This window comes from Schistocerca serialis, chromosome 3 (genome assembly GCF_023864345.2).
Source record: "Schistocerca serialis cubense isolate TAMUIC-IGC-003099 chromosome 3, iqSchSeri2.2, whole genome shotgun sequence".
Classification (NCBI taxonomy): Eukaryota; Metazoa; Arthropoda; class Insecta; order Orthoptera; family Acrididae; genus Schistocerca; species Schistocerca serialis.
In genome coordinates, this window is record NC_064640.1 from 684,943,677 (window position 1) to 684,964,318 (window position 20,642).

Genomic DNA, 20,642 nt, shown 5'->3' on the forward strand with positions numbered 1-20,642 from the left:
CTAATTCTATTCAATATCTCCTGATTAGTTATGTGATCTACCCATCTAACTTTATTACTAATAAAACGTCAGTTCGATTTCTGTTGGTTTTGCTACTGTTTCTTCTCAATAGCAATCTTTCCAGAGACGAAAAACCATCCGATACCTTTCCTTTACATACAGTCACGGTCACTAAATAAAAATCCTTTCACAGGAGTAACATTATCGATGGATTACTTATTTAATAGTAGCCATTAGTGCTATAAACCTTTGATTCAAGGCTCTGACAGAAACAAGATCAGAAGTGTTACCGTAGGTAAATGGGACATCATCCTTGGATGCCAAGTTTTTTTCCATCCAATTTCTGTGTCGCTCAAACCAGATGTGTGTCTAAGTGGTATAATTAATCCACCGTGTTTGTTAGTAGAGACCATTCGCTTCGTCAAATTGTAGCACATCAACATCACGCCACAGTTCGGTAAAACAGCACGAACATCCACACACATAGTGATTTGTTTCATGTTCAATACTAATAAATCGCTAGTTCTCAATGTTTTATGTATTCCGAAACTGCTAATAGGAGTTCGAAAAATGAACCGCTGTTGAAGCCATTCCTTTTTTAGAAGAGCTACGCTAACAGCAAAAATTGCTATAGATTCATTGGAAAAAGCGATGCTCACACCGTACCGATATATCTGCAATTAATATAACTGTGAAAAGAGGCTACACATCATCAAGTAAGGAATGTTTCACGATTCATTTGAATGAAAACAGAAATACGTTATCTTAAACAGTTCGGGAAATATGAGGTGATCTATTTAGCTGAATAATCCTGTATATGGGGATGAAGACCTGAAGTCACCATATGTTTAGGAGAAATACCAACAGTGTTCCTCAATATACTTTTCCTATGTCATAGAAGAAAGGAACGGAGGGTATTTAACACATTGACTGTCACGTGAGTTAAATATAACTCACAGGAAGTGTTCTCTTCGGGCCACGTGAAGTAAATACAACTCACCGACATTTTTCCATTTAAAGCTCCGTAGTGCAGTTGTAACTCACAGGAGCGTGCTGTGACTCTGTGTTATAGTAGGTTATGGTCCCAGTAATAAATCATTTTCGTGGCCTACGGTTTTCAAGAGCTCAACAGTAGTTATTGACATTTGAATTCGTGAGTTATATATAACTCTCATGGCTCAGTCGTACTGGGCTATTCTTCTTTTGATTATTTATTCATTATTTAGTTAGACATATTACATACGCAGTAGATTGCAAATCACATACAGTTTTATTTACATTCTTCAATTCTAATTGAAGCAACAATGAAACTGAAAAATTTGGATCATTCCACTTTGTTTCTCTAAGACCTGTATGCACTGTGCTTTATGAAAAAACCCTCTACGCAAAAATAATAGCCACAGTTCTTACATTTCCACGCAGTTAGTATGCGTTTCTTGACAGCTTGCTCTCGTCCAGATTTATTCTTCATTTTTTCGTAGCTCACTGTACACCTAGGTCTGGCTGCTCCCATGTTCACAAGTGGACAATCTGCAGGTAACGCGGTGGCTTTGGTGAGGGATGTCTCAGGCTCATCGGCATCTTCTGTATGGAGTAGTCTCAAAGTCACTTCCTCTTTGAATTCTGTGATTAACATCTTCTTCTTGTTGATGTATCGGTAAATCACATGAGCATTTACCATTTCTGACCTTGTCAACAATTCAATTGCAAGCTTCCTGTACCATTTCACACCCCACTTTAGACAATGTGAGTACGAGTTCTTTGGTCAGGAAGATCTATAAAAGACTTTGACTGATTATAGTCAATTATCATTGCTGGTTTTTTCTTTGTTCCCTTCCTGATTTGAACTTCCGCTTCTTCTTCACCATGAACAGTACTCAGCATCAGAACATCCCTCTTATCTTTCCATGTCAGTACTACTACACCTGTGGTACTTTCCTTTGCTTCGTGTTCCCCCTTCTTCAGTTTTGCCTGTAGAACATCTTGAGGATTCAGTTTTCTATATGATCTTAGAGTACCAACTAAATGTGTTGATTGTTAAAGAAGCTGATGTGCTAGATGAACACTTGTGTAAAAATTGTCTGTATATAAGAATCTGTATATAGTAATCCACTCATAAGGCTCATAACAACAGAAGTGGCAAGAGAAAAACCAGGATTTGCGTTCGTCCCACAGTAAACATTCATATTCCAGGTGTAGCCACCTTTCAGACAAAGTTTGAACAATGTAATTCCGAATTTATGGCGCTTACTCTTTATATACTGAATGAAACTTAGTCTTCCTCGAAATGGCACAAGTGTTTCGTCAATGTTAGCTTCCTTCTCCGGTACAACTACACTTTGAAATCTCTGCAGTAATTTATCAATAAGAGGTTTAATTTTGAATAAGCGGTTTCCCGGTGAGCAGTGGTCGTTATCGGAAAAATGCCACATACGTAAAAGCAGTTCAAAACGATTGCGTGACATAACATTTTTTAAATTGTTGTGATAGAGTATATTTCTTGACCAATAATTTGGAATCCTCGGTTTTACATTTAGTGACATCCATAACAAAAATCCTAAAAATTGTTCAATTTCAGTTTTGCTGACATCAGTCCACTTTTTCCGTCGGGAATTAACAGTTACTGAATGACTTCCTAAGACTTGTTTTGCGTACAGATTAGTTTGTTGAGTCACACATTCTAAAATTTCATCAGCTACAAAATATTTGAAGAAATCGTATGGTGTCTTGCCTTTGAGAGTTAGTGCAACAGAAGCATTTACACCAGAACTGGAATGAATAAATGCGAAGTTTTTTATATTTCTACCCGTAACTGATCCCCAGACAGTCTCATCAGAGTTTGTTCCTAAGTCATCTTCATCTTTAGAACTTTCTGATATTACACTTACTTCAATTGAACCTGAATCAACTGCAGTAGTTAGGGCACTAACACGGTTAGAGGTGCTTTGTTGCCTGGTTTTTACAGCTGACTGAACGTGGACATAAAACTCTTCTTCTTGCCTTCGGTGATGTTTCTACCATCTGAACTTCACTAGGCCTCGCTGACCGTTCTGCTCTACAGAGAGTTCCCTTTCGAAGCGCCAGTAGCGCTCAGTGGAACGGCGGAAGGTTGAGCTTGCTCCCTTTCGTCGAAAAGCCGCGTAGCTCGCGGAGAAGCTCAATTGTCGTAAGAGTCACTGACTCACAGTAACCTGTAACTTCGTTTACAAACTTAGCAAGACTATCTCGTTCTGTGTTAGGGTTGATCAGTGCCAGGGGCCCGTTCACGTCGGACCACCCCGCGTACTGTAGGCCACTTCTCTTCCTCCGCACCTCCTTTAGGTGCCGCGCCACTGCACCAACGGCGCACGCTAGGCCGTAGGGCATTCCCCCTCTTCTGTAGGACCTACTTGTTAGCCTTTTCTTTTCAGAAAAAGCATAAATGTCGTGCCCACCCACACCAAATAAAGCTCCTGTAAACACTAAGATGGCAGATTCCGCCGGTGTTTCCCCCGCCCTAACCCGCAGCAAGGCTGCAGCTAAAGAGGCGCGAGAGTCGGCTGTTCCCGTCGACGTCAGCGTCCCGCTTGCCGCCGTTGAGAAGGTGTTGGCCGACAAGGACCGGCAGATCGCTGCGCAAGCGCAGGAACTGCTGAGCCAGCGTCGATTGATAACTGACCTCTGCGGCCCAAGTGAGTCCCCCACGCGGACAAGTACCCTCCACATAACGCTACATTCACCTGCAACTGGTGACTCATGCACTACTGTCCCACTGCGGCAGCTGACTCCAACGGCGGAACCAGCAGCTGCAGATGCGGACACAGAACAACACCACACTGGGCCCTGGCAGGTGGAGGGCCCACGACGCAAACAGAGAAACACCACGCAAACAAGCGAGCAACCACACTCGCAAGGTAGCCGAAAGGCGCTGCTACCTACACCAAAACCCGCACTTCCGGTTAGGAACACCAACACAACAACAAACACGACCCGATCTGCGGTCAGCAACACCACACAAGTACCAACCGCAGCTACGCCCGCACAACAGAAGACTGGTTTTCCCCTAGTCGTAATACAGAACTACGGGGACCTCAGCGTCCTCAACACAACATTCGCGGAAAGGCACTTACCTTGCACGCTACACACGAAGTACTCTGGGGATAGGGCCTCACTGTACGTATCACCTAACAATGAATATAAAGATCTCCTTATCTTCCTCAAAGGAAAGGGGATCGAACGTTATACGTACAGGACCGCTGAAGAACGGACACAGCAGTACGTGGTAAAGGGAGTGGACCCCAGTACCCCAAACAGCACAGTACAAGCGGCGCTCAACTTCCTTGGATTCGACTGCAAAAGTGCTTCCAGGATGACAGGCTTCCGCTCCCACCACCGTCTACCACACCACCTGGTCGAGATGGCCGACACGGCCGCCTCCCGCGGCCTTCTGCAGATAAAAAGCCTTCTGCGGATGGATGTAAGGGTAGAGATATACGAACCGCCACAGGTCCCACAACAATGTAACAACTGCCAGCGGTTCGGTCATTCGGCCCTCCGCTGCGGCCTGGCACCCCGTTGCCGCGGATGCGCTGGCAAACACGCATCCAACGCATGTACACTAATACACGAAAACATACGCCGTTGCGCCATCTGTGGCCAAGGACATGCGGCCAACTGCAGGGGCTGCAACGTATACAGAGAGGCGCAGAGGCGCAAAAATCAACAGTCGAAGCCACTCAACGTCATAACACGTCCAAGGCCCGCACCAAACCCTGTCAGGAACGGAGTGTCGTTCGCCATGGCTACACGCCCTGGAGGAGCGGAGCAGGCCGCGGAACCTCTGCGCCCAGCACACGCACCTAACACAACCGCTGCGACAACAACACAGTCGTATCAGCCAACACACGACACTGCAACCTCACCGGTCCCAACACCAGCCCCCAAAAACAACACGACCCCGCCCCCTGAAGCCACTGCCTGCGAACCTACACATGACACACAGGAAGACATACTCACACAAGGAACCCCAGAACCAAAAACCCAGAGAAGGCGAAGGCGAATATGCGGAAACAGGAGCGGGAACACACGTGCACCACAACAAAGTACCCAGCGACAACAAAACACTGACACACAGACACACAGTCAGCAAGCCAGCGACACCAGCACACACACTACTCCACCCCCCACCACGTCTGACACACAGGCACCTCAAAATGTTCCACATAACAACAACACAAGCGCCAGCCCACACATAACGCCAACACCCGCACCAGCGGCCACCAACACCACAACCAAGCCACAGGCCGACACACACAACACCAACACAACATTTGATGGTTTATTGGAAACAATATTTCCACATCACACGACCGCTCAGATCTTTAACAAGATCATGGCGGCCGTCGCCACACTCTTCACACGGCTTTTGACTGCTCAACCTGGGCAGTACTGGGCCGCCATACAAACAGCGCTCACCACACTGTTTACACCCATACATGGATAACACGCCACACCCCGCCCCCATCGCAAACAACCAGACACTGACACAGATCCTGTTCTGGAATGCAGACGGGACCAACAACAAAAGGGCGGAATTTGCCGCGCTCATGGAGCGTAAGGGTATCCTTATCGCACTATTGAGCGAAACTAAGCTCAAACCACGCAACCAACTAAACTTCACCGGCTACGGCTACTGCGTCTATCGTACCGACCGACCGGACGGCTCCGGTCACGGCGGAACAGCCATCATCATACACAAAGACATAGAACACACAAACATAGTGCTCCCTGAACTTGAAAAACTAGAGGCAACCGCCGTCAGGGTCATGTTCAACGGAGCCTACACTACACTGGTGTCAGTATACAACAGCCCTAAAAACGTTAAAACACGCGACATCAGCACAATACTCAACATATCACCGCGCGTAATAGCCGCTGGAGGTCTTAACGCAAAACACCCGGACTGGAACTCACGAATACGAAACTCCAACGGCAAGAAACTTTACGAACATGCACTAGGACGAAACTACATCACACTAGCGCCGACCGAACCGACGCACATTCCCTACAGGAGGGGACACAGGCCAGACGTGTTAGACATGGCCCTCATCAAGGGCATAACAACGACACTCAACGTTGCCGTTGAAAACGATCTGCCCTCAAATCACCAACCCGCTATACTGTACATTGAAGAAACACTGCAGCTCATGGAACAACGCAGGATGTTAGACTACAGGCGCGCGAATTGGACCCAGTTCAAGGAAACGCTTGACAGTCGCATCCCACCCACCCACGCGATTAACGAAACAGCCCTAATTGACGAGGCAGTCGAAACCCTCACCGGCGCCGTCCAGGACGCAATAGCCGACACCATACCAATCCGCACGCCACAACAACACAGTGCTGCCATGCCCCAGGAAATCCTGTGCCTAATCTCAATGAGGAACCGCCTCAGGAGACATTGGCAGCGTACCAGGCGCCAGTACTTCAAACAGCACATTAGCAGGCTCCAGGGTATAATCCGGGAAAAAATACAAATATTCAAGACACAACAGTGGGACCAGAAACTCGAAGGGCTGGACACCACGCGACCTGGCGTGTGGCAGCTAGCCCGACACTTCACCAGGGAGAAACTGTACACCCCCACGTTACAAGGGCCCGACGGACCAGCATATTCTGCGGAAGAAAAAGCGGAACAGATGGCCCTCACACTCGCAGCGTCATTCACACCGAACCTGGATCCCTCAGACCCAGCGTTCACACTTGCTACGGACCAGGAGGTCACACGCATCTTGGCCCAACCAGCGCGCAACAACATCCGACAAGCTAGTACAGCAGAAGTCAAATGGGCCATCATGCATACCACCGCTAGGAAGGCACCTGGTCACGATGGCATTCAAAACCGTGTCCTCCAGGAGTTCACGGACAAAGCTGTAGACTACCTAACACGCATCACGAATGCCATACTCAAGCACCAACACTTCCCCGCCTTTTGGAAGACAGCCAACGTCCTGATGTTCAGGAATACGGGGAAAGACCACTCCCTCCCACAAAATTACCGACCCATCAGTCTGCTGAGCGCGCTCAACAAGATCGTTGACAAGGTAATATTAAAACACTCACCACGCACTGCATCACAAACGACACACTAAGACCGGAGCAATCCGTTTCAGGAATCACCACTCAACAACACAACAACTCCTCCGCGTCGTTGAATACATAACACACGGATACAACACAAACAAGGCAACTGGGGCCGTGTTCCTGGACATCGAAAAGGCTTTCGATCGTCTATGGCACAACGGCCTAATACGCAAACTTAGCGACGCAGGGTTCCCCGACGGGCTCGTACGTCTCATACACTCATATCTCACGGAGAGGAGCTTCAACACCGACGTGCAGGGCAAACAATCGATACGACATGGTATACAGGCAGGAGTACCCCAAGGAAGTATCCTAGGGTCCTTACTGTTTAACCTCTACATTAACGACCTCCCAGCTACACATAACACGACGGTAGCAATCCACGCGGATGACACTGCCATCCTTGCGCAAGATTGGAAGCCGTCTAACATTAACTCACGACTACAGACTGCACTCAGAAGGCCGGCCGCGGTGGTCTAGCGGTTCTAGGCGCTCAGTCCGGAACCGCGCGACTGCTACGGTCACAGGTTCGAATCCTGCCTCGGGCATGGATGTGTGTGATGTCCTTAGGTTAGTTAGGTTTGAGTAGTTCTAAGTTCTAGGGCTCTGATGACCTCAGATGTTAAGTCCCATAGTGCTCAGAGCCATTTGAACCATTTTTTTTTTTTTTTTTTTTTTTTTTTTTGCACTCAGAACGGCGGAGCCTTGGCTGGTGAAATGGCGTGTTAGAGTAAACGTCGACAAGTGCGAGGCCGTTCTGTTCACTAGAAGACCGAAGCAACTGCGCAAACATCAGTACTGCAACCCAATAACACTACATGTACGCCCAATACGTTTCCGCGACAAGGTCAAATACCTCGGTGTCTGGCTGGGCAGGAAACTACTCTGGGGGGACCACATTCAACACGTGACCAACAAAGCTAACGCGAGGCTCAAACAACTCTACCCTATGCTTAACAGGCGTAGCACACTGAACAGGAGGGTGTCTAGGTCCATGCACATGACACTTATTAGAACCCTGATGGCGTACGCAGCCCCTGTCTGGGGATATGCTGCACCAACTCGCCTGCGCCGTCTGCAGCTCATACAGAACAAAGTACTCAAAATCATAAGCAACGCTCCGCGCTACACACGCATCGCGGACCTTCACCGGGAATACCGGCTAGATACTATCTTGCAGGTATTCCAAAAACTCTCCATACGACTGTACAATAACACGAGACACTCGCGCAACCCGTTTATCCTTTCTCTGGGTAACTACGATCACAACCATAGATGGAAGCATAACAGACCAAAGACATTACTGGCTAGGAACTAAACATCTATGGTCCACAGAACGCTAACACTACAGTACTGGCGAGCCCCTGCAAAACAGTTATTACTGGAAACCCAGATATGCGACTAGCTGAAAACAGGCAACCGCAGGGAAACCGTACTGTACACAGCACGCAAACCAGTCACACACACCCCCTACACCGTCTGTGAGCCGACCTATGACCGATCGCCCACTAATCTACAACGACCTTGAACTGTTGCAGGGACGCAGCAACTGCAGCAAGCGCCTCAACAAGCTCCAACAACCACACCTTGCATGCACTGTCGCAGATAGCAAGCCGCTACTGCCCTTACTACCCGTCCTACTGTCGCAGAGGTTTTTTTCCCTTGGCTCTTGCCTTGGCACTTTTTTTTCCTCTGCCCTTACAACCGCTACCCTTCAATCGTTTTCGACCACTTCTATCTCCTGATGGACCATGTTAATGAGTAATCTTACCCAGACGCATGGACAACATCACAGCGCGCATCCTGTGACGCCTGATTCAAAAACTAACATGTTTACGGAGGTGACAGTAGAACTTTTGGTTTGGTCACCACGTTGGTGTGGGCGTGGAGGGGCCCCATCCTTTCTTTAAAAAAAAAAATCTTAAATTCTTCGAGACATTTTTTTCTGCCACAATATCACTCTGTTACGGAACAAACAACACGGAATAAAGACTGTAACAACAATGCAGGAAAGCAATAATAGATGTGTACACAAATAATGCTGAAGAATGAAAAACTGACAGGAGTACAAACCTAAAATTATTAGCGACATAACAAATGGCACACCTAGTACCTTTACTCTGGGGACATGTGAATAATATGTAACTCACACAAAAAAATTTGAAAAAGATACTAAAATGCCATATTTTCACTTTAATTGCACTTAACAAGTTTACTTGGAGCAAACTAAATCAAGATATTGAGAAAAAGTAAATGTCCCCAAGGGGTCGGTAACCCAACTACACAATGGCAGTCAATGTGTTAAATTTAAAATGCCTCTACGAGTTCATTAGGGGTTTCTATGTTCTCGAAACGTAAAGACTTGTGGGCTGCCTTGTTCATAGAATGGACGTTGGTGTTTTATATCTCATCATTGCCATCTGGTGTGTGTTCCCTACATTTCCTTGTTTCCTTGCAATCAGACGAGACTGGGACAACTGTTTAATTACTTATTTTCTCCCCGTCTGTGGTAATCGTTTCCCCTAGTTTTCTTGTCTACAAAAAAACGAAAAGAAAAAAAATGTTTTTGGCATCATGAATTTTCAGACTACTTGTTGCTTTTAATTATTCACTTCTTCCTCATTTCCTTCTTCATATTTCATTTTCGAGATGAGATACAGGCTATTAGCTCAGTCTTTGCAATAGATTCCATTTGCCTCTCATTTTAAAACGCTGAGTGAAAGAACCTTTCATGTGGAAAGGAAACTAATGGTGTGTATTCTATGCTGTGACAAGAGGATAGTCGTAAACGTAAGTGTATTTCAGATGACAATGAAGCGATTGCGGTACGTGTTTTAAAACTTTGTGTATTTCCTTGCCTTCAGTTGGAAAGTACCTTTCTTATAGGATTTCTGAATAGTGATCAGCGTTGATTAGCAGTCAGTTAGAGGTTTTACCTACTCTTTTCCTACCCAGACTTTTTCCTTGTCTTAGCAGATGTCTTAATATCTTATATAATACATATTTTAGCATCTGACAGAAAGAGAGAGAGAGAGAGAGAGAGAGAGAGAGAGAGAGAGAAACTTATTCACAGAAAATCTAATTACGACTCAAGTTATGAGAGATGAATTTTCTTCTTCACATAATTTGAACAAAACTGTGTAATTTCTGGTAGCTTGAATTTCATTGACCTTTCTTTTAATATTCAGTTCAGAGGTACTACAGAGTATTTAGAAACATAAATTCAGCTAATTACATACCTGTTATTCATCCAGTAGTAGATGGCAGGGTTTACCATGGCGTTGGCCATGGCGAGCCAGTAGAAACCGAGGTAGAGGTGTTGCACGTACGAGCTTGTCGCCAGCGCCGGGTCATGGTATGCGTATACGAAGTAGGCGTGGTACGGCAGCCAGCAGCTTGCGAAGATGGCCACCACCAAGACCAGCATGCGTACCACCTGCATCACGAGCAGTGCTGCGTATCACCTACTTGAATCAATGCTCTATCTTGTGTCTTCAGTAACTCTGACAAATAACAGCTATGAGTAACCACAATATCATTTAAAAATTGGTAACAGAGCGAGTCGTAAACCTAAACCCCTATTCTGATTGAGGTAGTCCACTGATAATGCACCAAACTCGCATTAAGGAGGACTGGAGTTCAAATTCCTATTTGGCTATTTATATTTATATTTTCTTCTTATCTCCAAACCAATTAGGACGAATGATGAGGACGTAGCTTCTAAGACGACTCTAATTTCTTTTTTTTTAAATTTGTCTTTTATTTTGCCGTCTCAGTTGCACATCTGTGTGTGTTGCACGCTTGGTTACTCGATCAACCACGATCGAAATTAGTCATGCCATTAAAGAAAATGCAACGGAGACTGCAATATAAACGACAATCTTAAATAGTAATACGCTTGCTGACTCTCTCGCTACAAATATATCGTCAATAGTCTATAACAAAGTTAGTGCGTAATTCGTAATTTGAAACGTAAGAATTCAGAAGTACGATTTTAAAGGCTTATTTATATCAAACCATTAGCGGTTTCGGATCCTTTCAAATACATTTTCATATTGGTCTTGGCGCGAGGTGTGGCTGCGTAGTTTGAGGCTCCATCTCACGGACTGAACGGCCCCTCCCGCCAGAGGTTCGAATCCTCCCTTGGGCTTGGATGTGTGCGTTGTTCTTAGCATAAGTTAGTTTAAGTAGTGTGTAAGTCTAGGATGACCTCAGTAGTTTGGTCCTTTAGGAATTCACACACATTTGAACATTTTCGTATGGGTCTTACAGGTTTCCTTGCTTTACTGCTGGGTCCTTACTCTGAAGTTGTTACTGGTTTCGTGCAACAAACTAAACAATAAGCTTTCGTTAAATATTCGTTAAAATGTTAGGAGATATTGTTTTCCCTTTCTGTCTTTCACAGAAACATACATTAAAAGCGATTTTATGGTTCATAAACCATGAAATGTGACGTAAACTAACGTGGTGTATTTTTACGTTCTACGATTTCGTTGTGTAGTTGTGTTTTAAAGTTAACGTATTTCTGTACATGCAGTAAGTTAATGCTGTTAAATTCAGTGGAAAGTGTTTTAACACACACCATTCTTTGTTTCATTCCAATTCACGCGCTTAACATTTACAAAATGTCGCCCAGATTCACATAAGTAACAAAAACAATAGTTTCCAACATGTTACAATAATAAAGATATCAAGTTACAGATGCTGTGTAGAGTACGTGCGCAGAGTAAATGTGTCTTTGCTAGAGTGATGAAATTAATGTAAAGGTCGAAAACAGAAATAAAACAAGTAAAATAAATCCTAATAGGCATTCGCCTGAAGGAGTAAGACTACACAAGCACACATTGCATAAACAATGAACCGCTTATAAGTGTGAACTACCTAATCAGATATTATGTACGTTATATTGTGATCAGAAAAAGTATTTGTACTTTGAACAGAACCTGTACTGGACATGAGTATCAGAAGAGTAACACTGTGTAAAGTAAAAGCGCTATTTTTTACCAACCTCCGATCGGTCACAAAATTGAAAACGCAATGAAAATACGGTGAAGCCTTGCGTGATGTGTTTTTCAGTGTCTCTAGTATTCCGGTATATAGTTTCATATCGCACTTTCCAGTTCTGAGCGTACAGTGAGTATGTGAAAATGCCTAGAAAGTAATGTCTCCCGCCAAGTGTGAAGACCTGCTGAGAGGTTTAGTCGTATTTCACCCAGCCCACATAAAAATACTGTCACGCATTTCCTTCATTATGACAAATCTTGGCCACATACAGCAGGTGCAACGAAGACACTAGCCCGTCGTTTTCGATGGGAAGTGTTTGATCACCTACGACTCAGCACGGACTTGACTGCCTCTGATTTTCATCTCTTGCCTCATATGAACCTCCAGCTATGAGGACAGCATTTTGGCACAAAAACGAGCGGCAGAGTAGTGTGGGGAATTAGCGGAAATCACAGGCGATGTCCGTCTACGACGAGGGTACTAGGAAGTTGGTACACTACAACAAATGCCTAAGTAAGAGCGACGACTATGTAGAGAAGTAGCTGGAAGGTGTAGCTAAACGTTGCAAAGAAAACGTTTTTATCTTGTTATCAGTATGGTTTCAATTTTGCGGTCCATCGGAGGTTGAAAAAAATGCCCTCCTACAAGAGCACATTAAAATTGTTATTTCCCCTTTTGTAGTTACAGTACCAAAACAGTGTATAAACATCGAATCTGATGTTCGAGTCTATATTATAAATACACTGACGGAAAAGCATCGCAACATCAAAAAATAATTAATAGTGAGTAATGGAATTTCGGGACACAAATTTGTCTAGGTAACATATTTAAGTGATTAACGTATCAAGCTCGCAGGATAATGTCACTGCGAGATAAGCCATTGCAAATGCGAAATGCTGGTACATTAATAAGCTGTGTAACTGCCAACCTGTTGATTGGTTGGTTGGTTTGTGGGATTAAAGGGACCAGACTGCGACGGTCATCGGTCCCACCTGTTGATTGGAAGTCTGCAAACGTGGATATTGCTAAAATTAAAGCAACAGGATTATTTGGAAGCACCGACGAATTACAAGTTATGAAATTCAATATAACTCTGATCTGTGCTACCGTTTAACACAACTGAAATTCAACAAGAGATATTGCTTTTCCAAATTGACTTTATAGCGTGAAGCAATGCTCAAGGTCAACATTTAGAGCACTTGGTATGATAACCGTGGTAGTAAACACACGAACCGTACCTAGTTAAGTGTTTGGTATAACAAGGCAGACCTTTTGGAACCTTTTCTCCTGACGGCGGGACAGTGGTTTGCGGCGCTGTTATCTTGATACTGCTTGATCAAGTCCCATGCATTTTCTGCCGTTCAATTTCTCTTAAAAGCTTATTCCACATGCCACAGAAAAAAGTTTATAATTTTATTAGACATAAACAAATTCAGTGTCGTAATTCGATGGCGGTAAGCGATAAAAATTACTTGCGGACGTCAGGAAATTCTCCACATTGTCCGCTATAGCTTGGCGAAAACCCTATTTCGATGTATTTATTCATTCTGGATATGTTTGGACCTATAGAACTAGACGCGTGAAATAAAATAAGTAAATTGATTAAATTCTTCCCACGTGGTGCTGTAACGTCGTTTCATAGAGTATATGCAGTATCCGCCACTTATGCGAATTGAGAATGCTCATCACTCTCTTCTGTCATCCTCTTCATTTTAAAGGTTTGGAACGATAGGTCGCTAGACTATCTCTTTTTGAGCAAACAGCCATTGGACTTGTGAACGTCCTTCATACCATGAACAAACAGCGACAGTTGGAAACAGCGGTGGCACGATTCTGCCGAAAAGAAGAGAGTTGTGCCGTTCGAAAAATGCCGCACCGCTATAGTGAATGAAATGTCGCGCTGTTCCGGATAATTCCGAGCAAATCCGAGTGACATGCCGGGCTTTGACCCGCCCCTGAAGTTTGGCACGCAGTGACTAGCCCTACTTTGACTAAAATAATCTATCAACTACATGTCTGATCTGACAGTGATCAAACCAAACACTGACTTCACGAGGAACAGATATAATCCAACAAAATGAATATGTTTACTCTAGAAGAAACTGGTTGCCTCTCACACTGACCTAGAAACAAGATAATGTTATAGAGACTCAATAAGTTTTCCATTGGTCGTTGCAAAATGCAATATTTATATATGGTTTTAGTCAATTGCCTCAACTTTTCGATTTTCGTCTGTACTTCGCTATTGTGTTGCTCTAGCAGTAATAAATCAACTGTAGGAATTTACCATACAGTTATTCTTCCCCGAAAGGTTTTTCAACTGTTATTATGTTTTCTGAACTACAGGTTCGAGTACCTTAATCGTGGTACTACCGTGGAAGATATCGAGATAAGCCATTCGCAAACTCAGTTCGAGCAGCAGATTAACAACGACTAGTCCGATACACTGATCATCTGAGCGTGGCCTTCCTCTACGTTTTCGACCGTCGTTTATGTGTATTCCGAGCTAATTTCCCATCTACGCCATGAAACGTAACATACAAACAATTAAAAACTAATACATACAGCTGGAGTAGCGGGGTGCATGTCCACGAACGGTCTTACAAATCAAGGTTTATCATGGTTTCCGTAAATCGCTTCGAGGAATGACGAGGCAGTCAATTTGCAATCGCAGCAGAGGATATTCATCTCCACTCTGCTCTTGAGCTCAGTCTCTCATTACCTTCCCGTCGATAGGACGTTATAGTCCAATGTTCCTTTACTTCATTACCAGTACATACAGAATAAAACGTATACGATTCAACAACAGACTTCGCCATGAATCTAGTCCTTCTGGGTAATTGATGATTACTGAGAAAACACAATTAAAATGAAAACAATATACGAAATTCGATAAGCTATTATCCCGACATAGCGTCTTTTGTCAGATAAAATCATGAAATAAAAGAAAAGAACACATTTGGATACTAAAAAATTTCCATTTCTAGTGAATAACATTTTATTCAGATCCATCGACAGAGATTCCGCTTTCGCCCACACTTTCTAATATTGTGATATTTCATTTTACATGTAGCCGATTTCCTTATAACTGAACTAGCAAATATCAGTGAACAGGGTCACAGAAAAGTCTATGGGAGACATGGAGGTATATATGTCCACTACACGTTTTTTGTTCGTATTTTCATGACATTGTCAGCAGACGTTTCCATTAGCAGCTGTCATAAATTTCAGATGTTGATACGTCACGTCGTTCTCATAACACTCGTCTCGTTTTTAATAATTTTGAGGTATTACAAGATCCATCTTAGGAACTCTAATGTACAAAATGTTATTTAAACTAGATGCGTGCAGAAAGTGCATGCAGATTAGTCCCTACTTGTCATTTTTGCATATTTTATGTGATATATACTTATTTCTTTGGACGCAAATGATAAAATGTAGATTAGGGAGGATCAGCTAAAAACACGACCAAGCTTTCTGTTACGAACAACATACACTCATAATTCGATTAAATTGCTTATCGCCATTAGTTACCTCCACACAACAACGTTTGTGCTGAGATGTACGACGTACTTTTTTTGGGTTTTTGAATGCACGTGAGCATCGCTTGCATAAAAACTGACACGACATGGGCTGCCGGAACCAGCATTATACAGGGTGTAAATTTTAAGTTGAAAAACCAGAATAACTCCAAAAATATGCTTCACACGAAAACATGTCAAGAATCCAAAGTTAATTATTTTCGAGGGGGACGTCTGCTGGTGCTAAAATTAGCCTGCCACCCCAGTCCCCTTGGGGTGGGTAGGACTTTAAAATTTCAAATGGGAACCCCAATTTTTATTGCAGAATCAGATTCTACATAAAAAACGACATACGTTTTATCTTAAACGTTTGTTTTGATTCTTGTTAGTTGGCGCTGTAGTTCAAGAAACTCTATGTTCTCATTTTTGCGTGGAAAATGGTTACGGATAAATAAAAAATACTTATTTACTTCGTAAATTTTGATTCGCTAAAATTAAAACTCTCCCTCTCTCCCCATAGAGTGGGATTTGAGAGAGAGGAATTTGAAATTTACAAATGTTGACCACGAAACAAACAAAATTTATCCGAATCTGCGGAAAAAATTAATATTTAGGTCAAAATTTGAAAAACTCTAATTCCTTTCTCTCAAACTCCACCCTGTCGGGAGAAGGGGAGAGTTTTAGTTTCAGCTAATCAAAATTTACGAAGTAAATAAGTATTTTTTATTTATCCGTAACCATTTTCCACGCAAAAATGAATTACGGTGCCAACTGCCAAGACTCAAAACAAATGTTTAAGACCAAAGGGATGTAGTTTTTTATGTAGAATCTGATTCTGCAATAAAAAATGGGGGTTCCCATTTGAAATTTTAAAGTTGTCTCCCGCCACACCCCCATGGGGCTGGGGTGGCAGGCTAATTTTAACACCAGGAAACGTCCCCCTCCAAAATAATCAACTTCGGATACTACGCATTTTTTCGTGCGAAGCTTATTTTTTGAGTTACTCTGGTTTGTCAACTTAAAATTTACACCCTGTATATTGTTGCTACAAGCTGTCGCACCTTGTTTCGGTTAGATGCTCGCTAATAACGATAATGATCGCTCTTGCAACAACATTGTTCCCAATTTTACTGTATTTCTCCAGTTACAAATTTCTAGTGTATTAAAATTGGTACCATAATCTTGGAAATCCGTAAGTTTACTTACAAATGAGGTTCGATTTAAACATTTCTTTTCGGCTGGCGCAAATTCCTTCATTCAGTGTTACAGATATTACTTCTTCACTCGAATTTGTTTAGCATTTTAATCGTTGTTTGTAAAAGAGTTTCTTCTTTTATAAGGACCTTCAAAGGTAAATTGCTAAATATTAATTAAGATGAACTCTCGTGTTTCTTGAAATCTTCATTATATCTACTGATTTCAAAGGTTCTCGATCTTCGCTCTGACGAACATAATGTTGCTTGTCTACTACGCATACACATATTTTATGAAAGTTAATCTGCTTTATGGTTCCAGGGTATATCCCATGTATGCTGATCTTGCGATAATACCTCACGAGTGCTTTGTCACAGAACACATACATACTTTCTCAATGACAGTGCTTTTGTTGCACACCCATGCATATTGTGAGTGGAGAGCGATGTTTACATCCGTAGCTACTGAGTACTTGAATATCTCGATTGCATTATTCGACATAATTATCCAGTAATATCTATACCTTGAACGGTGACAACTCACATTAGACTGGTATTTATACTTTCTATTCATTAACGTTGAAACGGTTAACAATCAAGTAAAGAAAACCTTTTTAATTCGTTGAAATAACATGGTCTGTTCCGCAAATTACCTCTACAGACTTCATTACTGCACGGAGCGAGGAGAGGCCGCTCTGCGTGCGAGAGAGACAGGAGCAGTTAGACGTCCAAAGGTGAGTACAGAGTAATTAGTTCGCAATTAACTCAATGGGGCTTTGGTTGTAAATAAAATGCTATTGCTTGTTCTTTATGTTTCGCAATGAAAATATTATTATCTTTAGGTAATGAACAAGCGTTGTTCGAACTTACATTTTCATATGTATGACAACCTGAGCAGAGTAAAGGAAGGTAGCTAGCAACAAAGTTTGCCCAACGAGTGCGCACAAAACTGAAGTAGTAAGTGGAGCCACCTCTAGCACTGCTACGTTCAAGCTCCTTCGCAGCCCCTTTGTAGCCATATGCAGTGGTTTATGTACTCATTCGACTTCCTTTCGTTCGTCTTTACTTCCCCGAATTCTATTTCATTTTTATCATAGATAAATGTAAATGCACCCGGTCACATCGATTAATTAAATAGCTACTACAGAGTCGTGACATAAATTTGCGTGTTCCGATTATTGTGTTTCTTACTATTGTAGAATTCTTACGAACCATATAACAGTGGGGTTTTCCGTACAGACAATACGCCTGGAACGAGCTCTCTTTGCTTTACGAATTAAATCGATCTTTGAATGTAAGCAAGCCGAACAAAAAAATCTGTCACTCCAAAGAGACATTGCGCCAATACAGTATATAAGAACACCTCTACCCATTAGAACAGCCTCGAATTGGTGTGGAAGAGAGTCCACAAGATTGTTCATGTACACTGTCCACTAACCGTTAGAACCCGTAGTGGTACCAGATTGCATGATTGTTGACTGCAACGTTTCACACACAGTTCCGGACATTATCTGTGGAATTATTATCAGGTGATTTAGCTGGCCTGTAGAGATGCAATATGATGCCCGAGTACTTGTCAAACCAATAACGTATGAGTAGAGCTCTTTGAAGTGGCCTATTGTCACCTTCCATAACGACAGCGTCATAAGCACATTCATCGTGTAGTTATAGAAGAACCGGCCACAACTGATCACCCAGAATGTAGAATTAATGGTTCTGGTCCATGGTAGCCTGAATGAGTGGTTTCAAGTAATGGTACAAAAGAATTCCTTCAAAAAATTACACGTCACACAACCATATCTGCGCCGGCCGCGGTGGTCTAGCGGTTCTAGGCGCTCAGTCCTGAACCGAGGGGCTGCTACGGTCGCAGGTTCGAATCCTGCCTCGGGCATGGATGTGTGTGATGTCCCTAGGTTAGTTATGTTTAAATAGTTCTAAGTTCTAGGGGACTGATGACCACAGGTGTTAAGTCCCATAGTGCTCAGAGCCATAGAGAACCATATCTGCCGCGAACTACACTCTGCGGTTAAACGCCCCATTGCGCCGTCGGTGTACTCGATGCCTTATATCATTTGCAAAAAGGCCAGATCGCGACTTTTGGGACAACACTAAACGCCTCCAGTCAAATGCTGCTCAGTTTGTGTGTTGCTTAACGCACTGAAGACATGAAGTTCAACTGCCCGCACTTTTCAGAAATGGATACTTTACTATATTTTCAATTTACTAACTTCTTGTACATCTAAATATTTAATACGGGCTATTATTTGATCTTTATATGTCTTTGTGTGCCTGTAACATAACGTGCCCATATGGACTCGCTGGGACTTTGAAGCAAATTTTAAATTTTACAGATATTATTATTAAGCAGATTTTAGTAAAAATAAGGCATTATCTGAAAAAAATAATACTTATAAATCAATTTATAACAACAAACACAAATTAATTCGTAATCGTTTGACATTCTAACAAATGTGGTATACTTCAAGACATTCTAGACACAATCCTACTCACACTGCTCACATTTTGCACGGCTTGCTAATGACATGTGTTTGCAATAAAAACCCACACACCATCTTCTTTCTCAGTTATCTTGATGTAGTTTTTTATACCACCGCATCTTGTTTCACTCGGAACACGTAATTTTTATCCGCATATAAGTCTGTTGCAAGACCAGTCCGCTCTTTTATAGGATCCATATATCTCTTCAGGTCACTTGTACAGTTTGTCTCCTGACGCACGCTGAGAAGTCCTAGCTCCTGTTCCTTTCTTCGGCCTACAGCTGTGTTGTACACATATGTCAATCAGCCGAGAAAGTAGAGCCCAATACCATTTCTTGTTTCGTACATTTTTTCTGTATACGGCGATGTTTCCATCCATTCTATGCAACCTCCCCCCCCCATAAGTTTATTACAAGCTGCAATAACGTCAAGTCATTATACTTGAACTGTCTCCTTCTCTGCACAGTATCTTTTTGCAAATGATGAAGGTTCTACTCCATCTCATGTACATGCTACAGTAACCTCTGTCCACCCATTTTGTGACAATAAGGCCACCATCACTGTAAAGAGAAGATTCAGAATATCCAGTACCTGTTTCTCCATAACCTTCTTCTCTCAGGAAAGACGGATCAGTAAGTCCTGTAAAGAGGATTTCAAAGAAGGAATGGAACAGCATTTGCTTTAGTTCCAGTGTTAAATCATTTATTATCTGTATGATTAGAACCGTAGCCTTACCAAACTGTTGTTCATCTTTGCATTTGATTATTTTCCTTGATAAAGAGAAAAACGTACAAGATATCCAGAAGTACTGCATAAACTCCATGCTTTATGTCCAAATCGTACTGGTTTCCCCTTGATAAATTGCTTGCAAGAGCGTCTCTCAAAATATTTTATCATTGACTCGTCCGAAGACCGGTGTTACTGAGGGAAAAAAACCTAATTACATTTGTCTCTTACTCTTTCAGTACAGGGTGTAACTTTCCGCGTCTTGTTCTTTTCATCAGAATTGTTACTCGTTACAGTAAAAATTTCTGAGAGTTTGCTCAAAACGATTTCTTCTCGTGGTATGACATACAAACTGGTTTCTGGTGTCGAAATTTGAATCTCAGTATAATCTCTTATTGGAGAGAGGTTCATAACTACAGAGAAAGAGGAATCCAAGGAATCATCTCATTCCTTCACAGGTTATGTTAGGATTTGGAGAGTTCTCTAAAGTGCATAGTTGTTTGACTCATCAACTAAGAATTGTATGAAACAATTAACAAAGAATAACTCGAAAATTCCCACAGGAGACCTACCAAAAT

The 20,642-nt window shown here is 42.7% G+C and overlaps 1 protein-coding gene across 1 annotated transcript in view; it reads right to left on the bottom strand.

Moving 5' to 3' along the window:
• The window catches only part of LOC126471086 (tachykinin-like peptides receptor 86C), a 193,864-nt gene that overhangs the window by 18,325 nt on the left and 154,897 nt on the right, over positions 1 to 20,642 (bottom strand). The window contains exon 5 of the mRNA XM_050099161.1: positions 10,362 to 10,558. Coding sequence (XP_049955118.1) covers positions 10,362 to 10,558 — 197 coding nt within the window. The remainder of the gene's footprint in view (positions 1 to 10,361; positions 10,559 to 20,642) is intronic.